Genomic DNA, 15,330 nt, shown 5'->3' with positions numbered 1-15,330 from the left:
TATAGACTTGAGAAACAGAGACAGAAAGACAGAGATAAAAAGCCCCTAAGGGTTGGACTATATGGTCTCTGAGGTCCTTTTGAGCTGCAAAACCACAATTCTATGTTCTTTTAAAAGGAGACAGGAAGATTTGAATCCCAGAAAAGAGTATTTAAGGAGTTCCCTCTCTTTCAAATTCAGTTCAATTGATTGAGTCTACACAAACACTGAAGATGGTAAGAAAAAGAAAAATTAGTCTTTGTTGTCAAGGAATTTACAGTCTGATTTCATATGCCCAGGAAATGAATTACTAGTTATCCATTTTCTCTGTAATGCTAACTAGATAGGGAAAAGGTAATTTGTCCTTTGGATACTGAAAAAGGCCAATGGGTATATCTCAAAGCCCCAAACTCACACTTAAGTTTTAATTTGCTGTTCTCTATCTCAATTTACATTCCTAGATTTAGTGAAGTTTAGGTGTTTCCAATCTTTCCAAATTACAGAAGTAGAGGGAAGTCCTGTGAGGGTAAGGGATAGAAAGAGAGAAGAAAAGTTCCAAACCTGTGGATACTATAGGGATCCATTAAGACTTCAATGATTGACCCTAATGTTATAGACTTAAAGTGAACAAAGGGACTTAAGGGGCCATGTAGTCCGGTTCCCTCATTTTATAGATGATGAAACTAGAGCTTTTGGGTTTAAAATAATGTATCATTTCAGAAACCCCATGGATAGAAGGACCTGTGAGCACATAATATATGGATGGTGCTGTCTTTCCTTTTTTATTTTTGAATTTGTTTTGGGATAATTCACATGCAATTATCTAATTTTTGTTTTTTTTAGTTCAGAAGAGAGGAGAAATTATCAAGTCTAACTCCTTCATTTTCTCGGTGATTAAGCTGAAGTACAAAGCGATGAAGTGACTTGATGGGAGTCTTGTAGCTATTAAGGTAGAGTCAGCAATCAAAAAACAAGATTTTAAATTTTCAGTCTAGTATTTTCTTTATAACATTAGGCTTTCTCTTCTAGCAACTCTTGGTTATCCATAATAAGTTTTAAAATACCAGACCATATCCCCATCTCATCTCTCTTACCCATTCAGATTGTTTTGTCCAGACTGCCATTTTGCCAACATTAGGGAGATTCCAGTATCAGAAAGTTACTATTTTAAATTTTAAAAAATACTTTAAGAAATTAAAGGCAACACTGAGAAGTGGGAAGAAAGCAGAATTTAAAGTCAGGAGTTTCTATCTTCAGCCCTCAATGTTTCAATACCCTAGACCACATATAATAATATCTTACAGAACAGGTTCTGATCTGCATTGCCAAAAGGATTTTCTCCTCATGCCAATATAATAACAAATCTGGTTGGTTCAGGAAAAAAAAGAAATAAATCATATTGCTACTATCAGGATATCTAGGTTACTTTTATATCTACATTAAAAATATTATGGGGGACAGCTAGGTGGTGCAGTGGATAGAGCACCACCCCTGAAGTCAGGAGGACCTGCGTTCACTTAACACTTCCTAGTTGTGTGACCTTGGGCAAAGTCACTTAACCCCAATTGCCTCAGGAAAAAAAAAATGTGGTGTGCAAAAATGTTTGTGGCAGCCCTTTCATAATGGCAAGAAACTGAAAATTGAGTGGATACCCATCAATTGGAGAATGGCTGAGTAAATTATGGTACATGAATGTAATGGAATATTATGGTTCTATGAGAAACAATCAGCAGGATGATTTCAAAAAAGCCTGTAGAGACTTAAATGAACCAATGCTAAGTGAAGTGAATGGAATCAAGAAAACATTGTACCCAGCAATAAGATTATGTGATGTGATAGACTTAGCTCTTTTCAAACAATGGAGTGATTCAAGCCAATTTCGATAGATTTGTGACAGAAAGAGCCATTTACATCCAGAGGTCTATGGGGACTGAATGTGAATCACAATATAATATTTTCACATTTGTTGTTGTTTGCTTGTTGTTTTTTTCTTTCTCACTTTTTCCCCTTTCAATGTGATTTTTCTTGTATAGCATAACTGTGAAAATATGTTTAGGATAATTGCACATATTTAACCTATATTGGATCACTTTCTGTCTAGGGGAGGAGGAAAAGAGGAAGGGAAGGAGAAAAATTTGGAATATAAGGTTTTGCAAGTGTGAATGTCAAAACTATCTTTGCATGTATTTTGAAAAATAAAGTTATTATCATTTATTAAAAGTTAAAATTTAAAAATTTCATATGGGAAACATTTTATATCCGATTTTCAGATAAAGTTTAAATATCTAAGATATGTAGACAGCTAGAAAATATATAATATTAAAGCCAGTGTCCACAGTAGATAAGTGAACAGCTATGAATAAAATCAGTTCTTGAAAGAACTGCAAACTATTGACAACTCTATGAAAGAATCCTCCACATCACTAATTATAGAAGAAATGAAAATCAAAACAACCCTGAGGTTTTCCCTAACACCAGAAAACTGTTAAAGATAAGAAAGAATGGGAATAATCAATATTGAAAAGGTTATTGAAAGACAGGTATACTATAATACTGTTGGTGGAGCTATGAATTAGTATGGCATTCTAGAAAGCAATTTGTAATTATATAAATAAAATAACTAAAATTTCCATGGTCTTGGACCCAAATCATCCTAGGAATCTATCTAAGGAATATGTTGATAAAAAGAATAGCTCTATGTACACTAAAACATTTTTAGTAGTCCTTTTATGATAGCAAAGAGATTCTCACTGATTGGAGAATGACTAAATAAACTGTGGTATTTGAGTGTTATCAGAAACAAAGAATATGATGAATTCAGAAAAGCATGGAGAAATTTACTGATTAACTAATGTAAAATGAAGTAAAGAAAATCAAGAAAACACATAACTATAACAATGTAATTGAAAATAACCATCATAAAACAATGGAAAGCATAGTACTGTTTACTTAATAAGTACTTAATAAATGCTTGTTCCTTAAAAATTAATGTTTCAAAATTACAAAAAAGAATAAAAATAAGATACTTTCCCCAATTCCTTTACATAGATATGTGTATATGGAGGAAGAGGAGGGAATCCTATGGATATGAAATGTTGTATACATTATCACATCACATTTTCTTCAGGGTTTTACTCATTTGTTTAATTCTCTGGGATATAAGAGGGAGAGAGTTATAGGGAGACATTCTAGCAAATAAAAACAAATACATAAATAAAAACATTTTTAAAAAAATGTCTTTACTCTTTACTTGTTCTGCCACTTACACTTGGTTAAAAGAATAACTATTACTACTGATCATAACCCCAGTCTTCAGATACACCTAAAGACTTCATGCAAAACAACACAAATTATGAAAATTAAATAAAAAGTAATAGGATACAAGAGGCAAGCTTTTTTAAAACTTAAAAACACCACCATAAGATAAGACAACATTCATGTATATTACTATTCTCTTTTTCCAAACTTGGTGAAATATATTATCCAGCATTTTTTTTAACTTTCTTTACCAGTTCAGCTAATGACATTTTCTAAATTACTCATGAAGGATGCCAAGTACAGCATGACCCAAAATTAATCAGCAGGACCAACATTTTAATTAATCTTGGTTAAATGATGACATAAATAGGGCATGGTGGGTTCACTGCATGAGTACTCAACCACAGTTTCCATCTTTAATTTAGCTCATATTTAAGAGATCTTGATGAACAGTTATATGGGTTAAGAGATGGTTAGGTCGCCTCCCCATCTCTAGGGATGAGAAATAGGACTGTGGGTAATAACAGAAAAAGGCTGCCACCTTCAACACACTCCATAGCCATATGGGTTAAGTCATTTTGATCACTTAACAAGCATTTTACCCCTCTGGGTATTACTTTATTTATTTACAAAAAAGTGAAAATAACATCTATCTAATCTACCTCACAGGTCTGTTGGGAAAAAAGTATTTTGTAAGTTTCTCAGCACTACAGAAATACGATTTGAATACCTTACTACCTGAGTATGTGTGTGCAAATAGTTCTACCTTTCTAAGTGGTAAATCTCTCAGCTGTAAAATAAGGACATGAGATGATAAACTCAAAAACTACTTTCAATTCTGAATCCTATCAATGTTTATCACCACAAGGCTACCATGATTCCTCTTCCAATCTGGAGGGGTGATGGAGCATTGCTCCAAACTTGAGATCAAAAACTTCACAAAATTCCAACCCTGTCAAGAGAAGCCTTCCTCGTCTTTTCTCCCTACCAACTTGGGATCTGGGTCTTCAGATAGCTCTATAACAACACATATTTAGAAGACTTTCATCATCATCTAGTCCAATCTCCTTTACTCTCTCATTTTACCATTGAGTAAAACGAGACCCAGGAAAGCCAAATGATCTGTGAAGATCACAAAAATAATAAGTGGTAAAGTCAAAATTTGAACTTGGGTCCTCTGTCTCCAGATCTCGCATGCTCCAGATTGCCAATGGTCTGCCCTTCCTTTAATACCCATCAACTTGACTAACTGTGATGGACTTGGTTCTTTTCAACAATGAGATTGATTCAGGCCAATTCCAAGAGATTTATGATGGAGAGACCCAATGCATCCAGAGAGAGGACTATGGAGACTGAATATGGATCACAACATAGTATTTTTGTTGCTTGCTTGATAGTTTTTTTCATTCTCATTTTTTCCCCTTTTGATCTGATTTTTCTTGTGTAGCATGATAAATGTGGAAATATGTTTCTGAGAATTGTGCATGTTTAACCTATATTAGATTAACTGCTGAAACACAAGGTTTTGCATGTATTTTGAAAAATAAAAAGCTATTATTATTTTTAAAAAGAAAAAATTAAATGAATGAAACCCATTAACAGAAAGAAAACAAATTGCATTGATGATTGGGTCTTCTCTTCCTACACTGTAATCATAAGAAAATAAACAAGATTAATAAAAACTCAGATATCATTAGAGGTTGATACAGCAGAAGCAATATCTCTGGAGTCAGAGAAGCTGGGTTACTTACTACCTGTGAGACTTGGGATACCAGAATGACAAGCCAATGCCACATAAATAGCTAACCACGCACTTCCTTGTATTTTTCCTTGAATTTGATTTGACAAGCCTTTATGTGACCCAAAGTGGGCGGAAAGCAATAAAATCCCCAGAAATTTGGGGAATAAACCCAACATGCGCTCAAAACTCACCTATGATAAATAGTTTGCTTAGTTTGTGGCTCTTCCAGAAGGACCCAGAGGCAGAAAATGTTTGCAAAGCACCTACATATACCTTGGCCAACACTCTCTTCTCCATATGAAATGGCAATGACTCAATACAATTTGTCCATATCACTTATCCCTGACTATGTGACTAGTTTCTGGCATTAGCCTATATAAGTATTTTCATGTATCTGTATTCTTCAGTCAATCGTTTCTTAGGGTACAGTAATATTCCAATACCTAATGGAATTTAAAACAAAGGAGTATGTCCTGTTTTCCATTTTTCTCCACATTCATGTATGCAGGAATTGTGCACAATCCAACTAGATTTATTATTTTCCTGCCTCTATATGTGTGAACAGTGCCTGGCACACAGTTGGCACTTAATTAAATGCTAATTAAGTGACTAGCATTCCAACTCACAATTGCTACCAGGAAACAGAGGCAAAAAATGAAAAGTAAACAAAATGACTCACACGTTAAACATTATAATCAACTTTTAGCTGGTTCAGTAATCACTTGAAAGTTAATTGCCACATTGTTTTGTTTTGTTTTTAAAAAGACATCCAGAAAAGTATCCTATACCCATCTTGGGCATCAGGTCCAAAGGCAGCCTTACTCCACTGCTTCCTGCCAAACCAGCCTCCTTTCTGGTTCTCAAACATGACCTGTGATTTGCCTGTTTCTGGGTCTGAAATGTTATCTCCTCCCAACTCTTTTCCTACTGAATTCTCACTCTTGAAGCCCAATTTTTGTCACCTTTTCCAAGAAGTTTTTCTTGATTCCTCAGAGGTGTCAAATTCAAATAGAAGCAGATTCCAATGAGCCCCATATTGACTTAGAAAACCACAAATCAATATTACCAGTGCTGTATTATATTTTTAACTACTTCATTCAACATTTCCCAATTACATTTTAATCTGGGTCAGGTCATATTCAGAAATTCTGAACTCTGATCCATCCAGTCAATGAAATTAACACTTCTGCTCTAGTTAACTTTCCCCCAAAAAATATTACATACACTCTGCCCCTATAAAATACACTGACTCCATATACTGTTTTTACTATTATCTCTTGAATGTCAATCATATTCCCCTGTGAGATTTATGGGGGAAGGAACTCTTATCAATTAAACTTAGCATTAAGCTCAGCATTAAAAAAAGAGCTCTTAACAAAGGTATCCTAAATTGAATCAAATCTTAATTTTGACTATGAACAAGGCTGAGCTACTTTCATTTTAGATACATAGTTTGTTTTTATTTAAAATATAAATATTGCATAGAGAGGGGAAGGGAACAACTTGCATATGAATGCAGCTCCCACTTAAAAATCATTTATGAATATGAAACAGTTCATAGGATCATAGATTGAGAGTTAGAAAAGGTCACAGAATCATATACATGGAAGGAGGAAGGATGGACCTCAGAAGTCCAACCAATTTTACATGTAAGAAAACTGAGGCTAACTGAGTTAGTTCTAGCCACATTAAAGCAAATTCTCTATACCAAAAGTGTAAAACTCACCTTGCCAGCCCCAACCTACCCAAGTGCTACAGAAAACCAGATTAAAATGTAACTGGAAATATTTAATCAAATAAAGAAAATACAATAGAATAAAATTCTTAAACTGTGAATCCCATAACTGAATGTGGGGTCATGAAAAATGTGGCAACAGTAAAAGTTTTTTGAATGTTCTAGTGAAAAGTTCCTGCAGGATCAAATATTCTGCCAAGATTTAATTCTTTGTGTAAACATAAACAAGCACAATCACTTCCTTAGTATGCAAATTTATTTCCATCTTAAATAAATGCTAAAGTCACATGTATACCAAAGAATTGTTCTAAAATAAATTTCTTTATAATTTGTTATCAGTAAATGTTTGATTCGTGTATCTATTTTATGTATCAATATATGTTGGGTCACCTAAAAATTTCTAGAGCAAAAAGGAGTCATGAGTGGGAAAAGTTTAAGAAGTCCTGAAACAGAACATAGATAATGTTAACATGTGGTTTTTCTAGGTCAATAGGTTCCTTTTCCTCCCCCATGGAGATTCTTAAATATACTTTACTGATCCCAGTTTCCACTGACTTTGACACCACAGTCAGGGATCCTCAAACTATGGCCCGCAGGCCAGATGCTGCGTTGAGGACGATTATCCCCCTCACCCAGGACTATGAAATTTCTTTATTTAAAGGTCCATAAAACAAAGTTTTTGTTTTTACTATAGTCCAGCCCTGCAATAGTCTGAGGGACAGTGAACTGGCCCTCTATTTAAAAAGTTTGAAGACCCCTGCCATAGGTAGTTTCCAAAGTAGCAAACTGTATATAAAAATACAGTTCTTTCCAAAATAGTAGCTTCTTTCTTACCTTCTTTAGCAGCATATTTTACTATTAGCAGTGTCAGATTTTATATTCTTGGGTTCAACGATCACTGCAATGATTGCGGTCATGAAATTAAAAGATGCTTGCTCCTTGGAAGGAAAGCTATACCAAATCTGGACAGCACATTAAAAGCAGAAATATCACTTTGTTGACTAAGGTCTAGATAGTCAAAGCTATGGTTTTTTCCAGTTGTAACACATGGCTATGAGAGGTGGACTATATGGAAATCTGGGCTCGGCAGAATCAATGCTTTTAAACTGTGGTGCTGGAAAACTCTTTTGAGACTTCCTTGGACAGCAAGAAGATCAACTAGCCAGTACTTAAAGAAATTAATTCAGGCTATTCACTGGAAGGTCAAATACTGAAGCTGAAGCTTAAATATTGTGGCCACATAATGAGAAGATGGGAGTCATTGAAAAAGCCCCTGATGTTGGGAAGGCAAAAGGAATAAGAGACGGCAGAGGTTGAAATGGATACATAATGTTATGGGAACATGAACTTGAACAGACTTTGAAAGATGGTGAAGAAGATCCATGGTCCATGAGGTCGCTAAAAGTTAGACATGAGTGAACTACAACAGTGAACCTATACTCACTACAATACATGCGAAACCAGCTTGATCTAAATTAAACTGGACGTCCCAAACAGCTGAGTTTGATTTCTCCTTTAGACTGGGAATTCCCTGAGTGTATTTTCTTTCATCCAACTTGGCATCCCCAACAATCAGCATAGTACTCAGCACATAGTAGGTGCTTAATAAATATTGTCTCAGGGTCTTATTACTGTGTGATCATTGACAAATTATTTAATTAATCTGAGCCTGTTTTCTTTAATAGGAATGACTACGTATGTCTCATGATTGTAAAAATCAAATGAGACACTATTTTAAATGTTTTGCAAACCTTAAAGTTTTATATAAATACCAAGTACTATTATTATTTAAGCACAAGATGGCAACAGCAATGCTAAAATATGGAAAAAAGTCATCTGATCAATAAGAAAATGGAAAATCTGCCAACTCTGGCCAATTTATATTAGGTAGTGATGATAACTGAAAAATCCAAGCAAATCCAGGAATCAGAGGTAGTTGGCCTGACATGTATTTTTTGTCACTTTGATGTTCTGGAATTAATTTATTAGGCAAAATAATGAAGTCACAATCAGATGATAGAAATATACCATTTTTACTGAGTCTTGTTCAAGGTCCCCCAAGTGACTACATCTGTCCTTTTTCTCCAGACTTAGCACACTTTGCAAGACAACTCCTCTTTTAGTACCACAAGTTTATATAGATTGTTTTTGTGTCTGTTTTTTTTTTTTTTTTTGAAGGGGGCACCTATATGTAAATTAATGTTCATGGATTATCAAAAGATATTTTCTGAATGCATTACAGACTCCTACAGGGAAACTTCCTCCAAAACTTTGCAATCTTTTTCCCCATCTGCCTCAAGTACAGTGCTTTGGGGCACAGTGCTTTTCCATAGAGTAATTGTTTAATGAGCAAGATGTGTACACAAAGTATTCAAACAACAAACTTAGAGGAAATTTTTTTCAAACACTTCATTAGTATATTGGGAATTTCCTTTATGTGAAAAGAAAATGGAATTTGCCAAACTGCCTTTCTTCTGATGGGTATTGAAAGCAGTCTACACCTCAAACAATACATGAAAAGAAAAGAGAACTAATCATTAAGGCTAGTTCCTTTTTTTTCAAACTTTCCTGCTGCCTCATCCACTTATGCAAGTCTAACAATCTTGTGGTTATACCTCAATGCCTAAACATGTTAGGTGGCACTTTAAAAAGCTGAAGAATACCCATAGACCTGCACCACATAGTAGTTAATCTCATCTTTGATCAGCCTTGAAATTCTTATAATAATTTCCAAATCTGACATGCATGAGAATGGCTGTGTTTTTCCAGTGTATCACATCATATTTTAAGTGTGATGGGACTTCCTTCCTAACTCCCTCCACTTAGGAAAGTGAAACAGTGTTGGTCTTTAGGACCAACTTTAAGTCCTAAATTCATGTTGCTCAGGTTCGTCTTTCCAAATTCATTCATTCCCCAGAATTCTCTGAGTTTTAAATTATTTCCATAAAATAAAAATTAATATCTACATTTTAATATCATGGCAGAGTATGGTCATGATAGAAGAACTTTTGATGTGAATTTCTGATAGATTTTAAAACTATGGAGGAAGAATCAGAATCTAAAAGAACCTCCTTGGGATAATTTTAGAATGCCAGTGGAATGAACATTTAAGTTAGTAGGATTCAAATTCTAGTTACAGATCTGTGGCTAATATGTACAACTTCCTTCTGGGACAAGCCACAGCTTCCTTCTGGGCCTCAGGTTCCCTTCATGTGGGGAAGATGAACATCTAGGTCTCAATTCTAGTGGTCACTTAATCTCTCTGGGTTTATCAGTAAAAGGAGTCCCTGAATGTCTTCTAGTCTATTAGTATATCTCAGTGCTAACTGCACATTAAAAAGAGTCTGAACATCTTATTCTATAAAATGCACTGAAACATGAAAAGAAAACAAAACCTTTAAATTCTCCCAAAGGATGCTCTGATACATGGAGGGCCAGATTACATTGGAAAGGACACAGATCACTTATTTATTATGCCGTCCTGGGTTCAGGCCGGGATGGATGAACTATGTTCAGCATCTAGAAAACAGCCCTTGCACCCGGGCAAAGGCACATCTTGCCCTTCAGATGAATGAAAAGGAGCGGGAGCAGCTAGATGGTAGAAAACAAGGTAAGGATAGAGTGAGACCCATGAATGGAACTGGGGCTGCAAGGCCCCGGGCTACCCAGAGTCCTAGCATTCTTCGGGCACTGAGCCCAAACCTCAGCATAGCCCCGCACCTGAAGAAGAGGGAGGGGCGAGACCCGCTCGGAGCTCCGGGAACCACAGCCTCCCTCCTCCCGGACGCGTAGAGGAGGATCGCGCGGAGCCGGGACACCGGTCCCCCGGCCCCTAACCAGCCGCCCCGCAGCAGAGGAGGGCCGTGGGATGCGGCGGGCACTCACCTGCAGCAGCACCGCCAGCAGGAAGCACAGGTACATCTGGTAGATGCCCATCTCCCCCACCACCTGGAACGCTTCCTCCACCTCCATGGTCCGGCTCCCCGCGCGCTCGGTCCGGCCCCCGGGAGGGGCCCGGAGGCACAGACCCAGGCCGCACCCCAGCCTTCAAGGACGCACAACTTTGCCAGCGCAGCCCCCCGGGCCGTAGCGCCAGTGCCCCCGGGCCCGCGACCCCCTGCGCGGCGCTCGGCTCATTCAGAAGCGGTGGCGGGCGAGGAGGGAGGGGGGCCAGCGGGGCCGGAGAGTGCCGCGTCTGCGTAATGCGGAGCGGAGAACCCGGGACCGAGGGATAGCGTAGACTCGGGCCCCGGCTGCAGACGGCGTTCCGCCTGCTGACCATCATTGGAGGAAAGCGGAAAAAGGAGTGTGCGCAGGGGCGGGGCCACAGAGGGAGCGGGTGGGAGTTCGTGCAGGGCGGGGGTGCGCTGGGTGTGAAGGGTGGGGGCCAGCGAGGGCCTGGGGCAGGGGCGTTCCTGCAGTTCTTGGAGCCGGAGAGAGGAGAAAGGACTTAGGATACTCCTTTTGGCTAGCGAGAGAGTAGGATGCTTTGTCCTTCGGGAAGGCAAGAAGTGGAATGGCTTCCTGCTTTCTTCCACCCCACCGTACAGCAGCTCCCCTTTTCCCGGGCATCCGGCACAGCTTCATAGGGTCAAGTCAGAAAGCAAGTAAGGCAGAAGTGCGGATGGGCAATGACAGTCTAGACACAGAAGTCCAGACAGCAAACAGTGAGCGCTCGCTAAGTGCGCGTCGATGAACTATACGCAAGAGATAAGAAAGAAAAGGGGGGGAAATGGTCTCTTAATTTAAGGGGCTCACTTCCTAAAGGGAGAGACGACATAAAAAGAACTACATTCAAAATACATATGGAAGGCAATTTTAGAGGAAAGGCACTAGCGGAGAGGGAAACTGTAGCCATATTTTTAAGGAATACAACAATCCAACAAACATACTTAGTGTATTCGGAACATATACACACATGCATATATGTATATACACACATACATATAAGTATATGGAAGACTGAACAAAATCACTATATTCGGTATATATATATACACACAATCCATATATATACAACACTGAACAAATAACATCACGTGCTATATTAGGGATATATATATATACACATACCTATACATATAGATGGAACACTGAACAAACATTATATTCGGAACATACATATGTACATATATATACACACACATATAGATACACACATATAGATGGAACACTGACCTAGGTGAGAAACAGATGGCAAAGAACTTACTCAGAACCTCTGTAACCCCCTCTGTAAAAAGGGGGTTGGACTCAATCATCTCTAAGGTATCTTTTGGCTCTGCATCTATGATTTTAAGAATCCAACCCTTACTCTTATGGGAATTAATAGTTACCTAAGCTTGACAGCCTCCTACACGAGGTACTACAAGGTAGAATATGATAGAGTTAAAGGAGAGAGCTGGAGAAATTGCTCCAGGCCAATTTGGGAAGCGAGAGAGATGGGCTTTGAGACTAGATAGTAGAAAGGGTTGATGAAAGAGCAGCAGTTGAGCCCGTCTTTGAAGAAAGAAAAGGATTTCACCAAAGAAAAGATGAGAGTGAAATATATTCCAAGCATAGGATACTGCCTGCAGTAATGCATGAAAATAAAAGAAATTAGGCAACAGCTATTTGGCACAAATAGAGTTCTCTCTTCAAGGGCTGGGTGACACAGATTAGAGCACCAGCCTGGAATCAGGAGTTCATGTCTGATCTCAGTCATTTCCTAGCTGTGTGATCCTGGGAAGTCACTTAACTCCATTTGCTTCAGTTCCTCATCTGTAAAATGAACTGGAGAAGGAATGGCAAACCAGTCCTATATGTTTGCCAAACCCCAAATGGGATCATGAAGAGTCACATTTGACTGAAATAACACAATCACAATAAAGACATCTCTCCAGCCTACTTTGTGACAATTCTCCAATTTTAAGAAAATAACAGCTAGTATTAGTGATGGTAGTAAAAATAACAATTTACAGAAATATTTTCTAGAGACAGATACCATTGTACCTAGCAAATGTTAATGATAGTAGTTTACCACTGGATGGAGCCTATGAAACAGCTAAGATGCAAGAAAGGCAGTAGATATTCCACATGAACTCAATTAACAATATGTCAACCAAAGAAGGCTTAAATAAATGTCTGAGTTCACTGTGGGGGTTGGGGCAGGGGGGTTCAGAATATTGATACTGGAGCAAGTCATTACAACTAAGAACTACAGAAAGTTCATTGTTAAGAAACCTGGACTTACTGACCCGTGCAAATTCTGCAAGGAAATGTTTAATATTGTGCAACACATGGCTAAAATTGCAAAATTTTAATACTTACCAGGTACCTAGAAAAAAATGTGATCAAGTAGCTAGAACTATCCACTAGAAATTCATTCTTCTTCAAGTAGTGAACAAGCATTTATTAAGTGTTGGGAACTGTGCAAAGAACTGTACAATGTATAAAAATAGGTAAGCTAGGGAATACCTATTTTTAAAGAACTTATATTCTAAAGAAGTAAGAAATATAAGAATTCAGCTCCAAGCTGGATGGAAAAGCCCAGTGGGACTTAGAATATAGCAGCAAAGCAGAAAGATAGTATTAATTTAGTGTCATCTCTAGTGAAAAAACACATTCATTTCTTGTGATGACCGCGTATTTTAAAATCAGCCAGAGTCAGGAATTCAGGTTAAGGGAAAATCTTCAATCCTTATTCTCAGTAGAGGTGAAGAAGGATCGGAGGTGAAGGGGGATCAGAGGTAAAGGGGGTTTCACAATTGCAATGTGTGCAGCTGAGTCAAGAAGCCAGCCAGACCAGAAGCCAGCTAGCCTTCTCTTCCCGCCTCTCCCTGCCCCTCTGCCTCCACCCACCAAAATCGTCATTTCCTATACAACACATCAGGACTTGCACAAAGAGTGGGTGGGGGCCATTCTTTCTCCAAGCATATATATTAATAGAGTATGGTCCAATTACCATTTAGCCTCACGTGCTTGGGACTTCAGTGCATCAACTTGAGCTTCGGCCCATTACAATTTCTAGATTAAACTACATGAGAAAATCAAAGACTTTGGTTGTCAAAAATATTCTTTTCTTGTTTTAACTAGTTATAGCTCGTAATATGGCAGTACCCATAGACTCGGTTTCATCCCATCATTCCCTTGGACCAGGCCATCAGCAATGTTGGAAATGGGGTTTATGGTCTGGGAGGTACTGCTATTACTGAGATTCTAGGCAGAAGGTCCTGGATTTTCTCTATTGAGGTCTGAGGACAAATGGTGCTGTTGGTTTGACCCGCCTATCATATCCTGCTTTCTGTCTGTCCTTTAAGTTACTTTGCCATTTCTGCAAGGCTGATATGCTTGCCTTATCAATAACAATTGGTTGGCAGTTATGTGAGTGGTGACAAGGATGAAAGATCCTTCCCCAATTCTTGAGAGTTGTCATTAATGATGACCTCAGTCTAGAGTTACAGAGGCATATTTTGACTTCATGTTAAGAGAAAAACAAAAAAACACTTTCTAACAGAGCTGTTTGAACCGGACTACTTCCAGAGATAGTGAATCTACCATCTTTGAACTTCTTCAAATGGAGAAAAGTAGATGACTATTTGTTGATGAGCTTGGAGATGGTTCCTGCTCAAATGTGGGTTGGGCCAATTTACTTCTAGGGTCCCTTTTACTTCTGCTCTATAAAGCATGACCTTTTAATCATCTAGTTAATTGATAGTTTTCCCATCTTCAGCTTTCTTGATCTTTCTTTTAAGTGTTATTCTTTACTACTTTCTCCTTCTAGGTGAGGGGTTCTTAATCTTTTTGTGTCATGAATTTCTTTGGAAATCTGGTGAAGACTATGTATTCCTCAGAATCATATTTGTTGTCAAGATTCACAATTGAAGGAATTGCTAAATTTTAGAATTTATTGAAAATAATCCAAGTTCACAGACCCTTTGAAATCTATCCACAGACACTTTGGCTGTCCATGGATTCTGTTCCAAATATTGCCATCTTGAAAGACAAGTAGTTTTCCTTGTTCTCCTGTTCTTTTAATTTCTATTTGTTTTGCTGGTAAATATTTTTTTCCTTTTGTCCTTTGGAGGTGGGTGTTCCTTAAAATTCTCTCTTGGATTCTTTTCTATTCCACTCTCTACATCTTCTTTCTTGATTATCTCCATGTGTTCCCTTGGCATTTACTGTCACTTCTATATGGCAGACTTACAAACTTCTAAATCTCTGCTATTAGTCATCTTGATTTAGCTCCCTAGCTTTCAGTTTGCTTCTCCAACTTCCTAAACAATCATCCTGCCTACAGGAAACAATGAACTACCTGATGGTGTTTTATTAGAGTCTCAAACTACACTCATCTAAAACTGAAACTTTTTTCCTACTCAACCCCAACTCATTTCCCTCCTGAATTTTAGTAGTAGATATATCACTAATCTCCAAAAAGTGGCAAGTAGAAAGAACATTGAACCTAGAGCCCAAAAGAAAGATCCGAGTCCAAATCTAGCCCCAGATACTTAACTGTGTGATCCTGGGCATTGTTAATGCAATGGCTAATCCACCTAACCTTTATCAAAGTCTTGATGCATGTTGTAGTAGAAGACTGCATTAAGTCATTTGGGATACCCTGCATATACATTCAGGACAGGTT

At 37.9% G+C, this 15,330-nt stretch overlaps 1 protein-coding gene across 1 annotated transcript in view; it reads right to left on the bottom strand.

The window, feature by feature from the left end:
• Nucleotides 1-11,011, bottom strand: part of SLC22A15 (solute carrier family 22 member 15) — a 90,249-nt gene extending 79,238 nt beyond the window's left edge. The window contains exon 1 of the mRNA XM_003769821.3: nt 10,599-11,011. Within this exon, the coding sequence (XP_003769869.2) occupies nt 10,599-10,685 (87 nt within the window). The 5' untranslated portion in view covers nt 10,686-11,011. The remainder of the gene's footprint in view (nt 1-10,598) is intronic.
• Between the last annotated feature and the right edge of the window lie 4,319 nt (nt 11,012-15,330).

This window comes from Sarcophilus harrisii, chromosome 4 (assembly GCF_902635505.1).
Source record: "Sarcophilus harrisii chromosome 4, mSarHar1.11, whole genome shotgun sequence".
In the NCBI taxonomy this organism is placed as follows: domain Eukaryota; kingdom Metazoa; phylum Chordata; class Mammalia; order Dasyuromorphia; family Dasyuridae; genus Sarcophilus; species Sarcophilus harrisii.
This window is presented reverse-complemented; position numbering and strand designations above follow the sequence as displayed.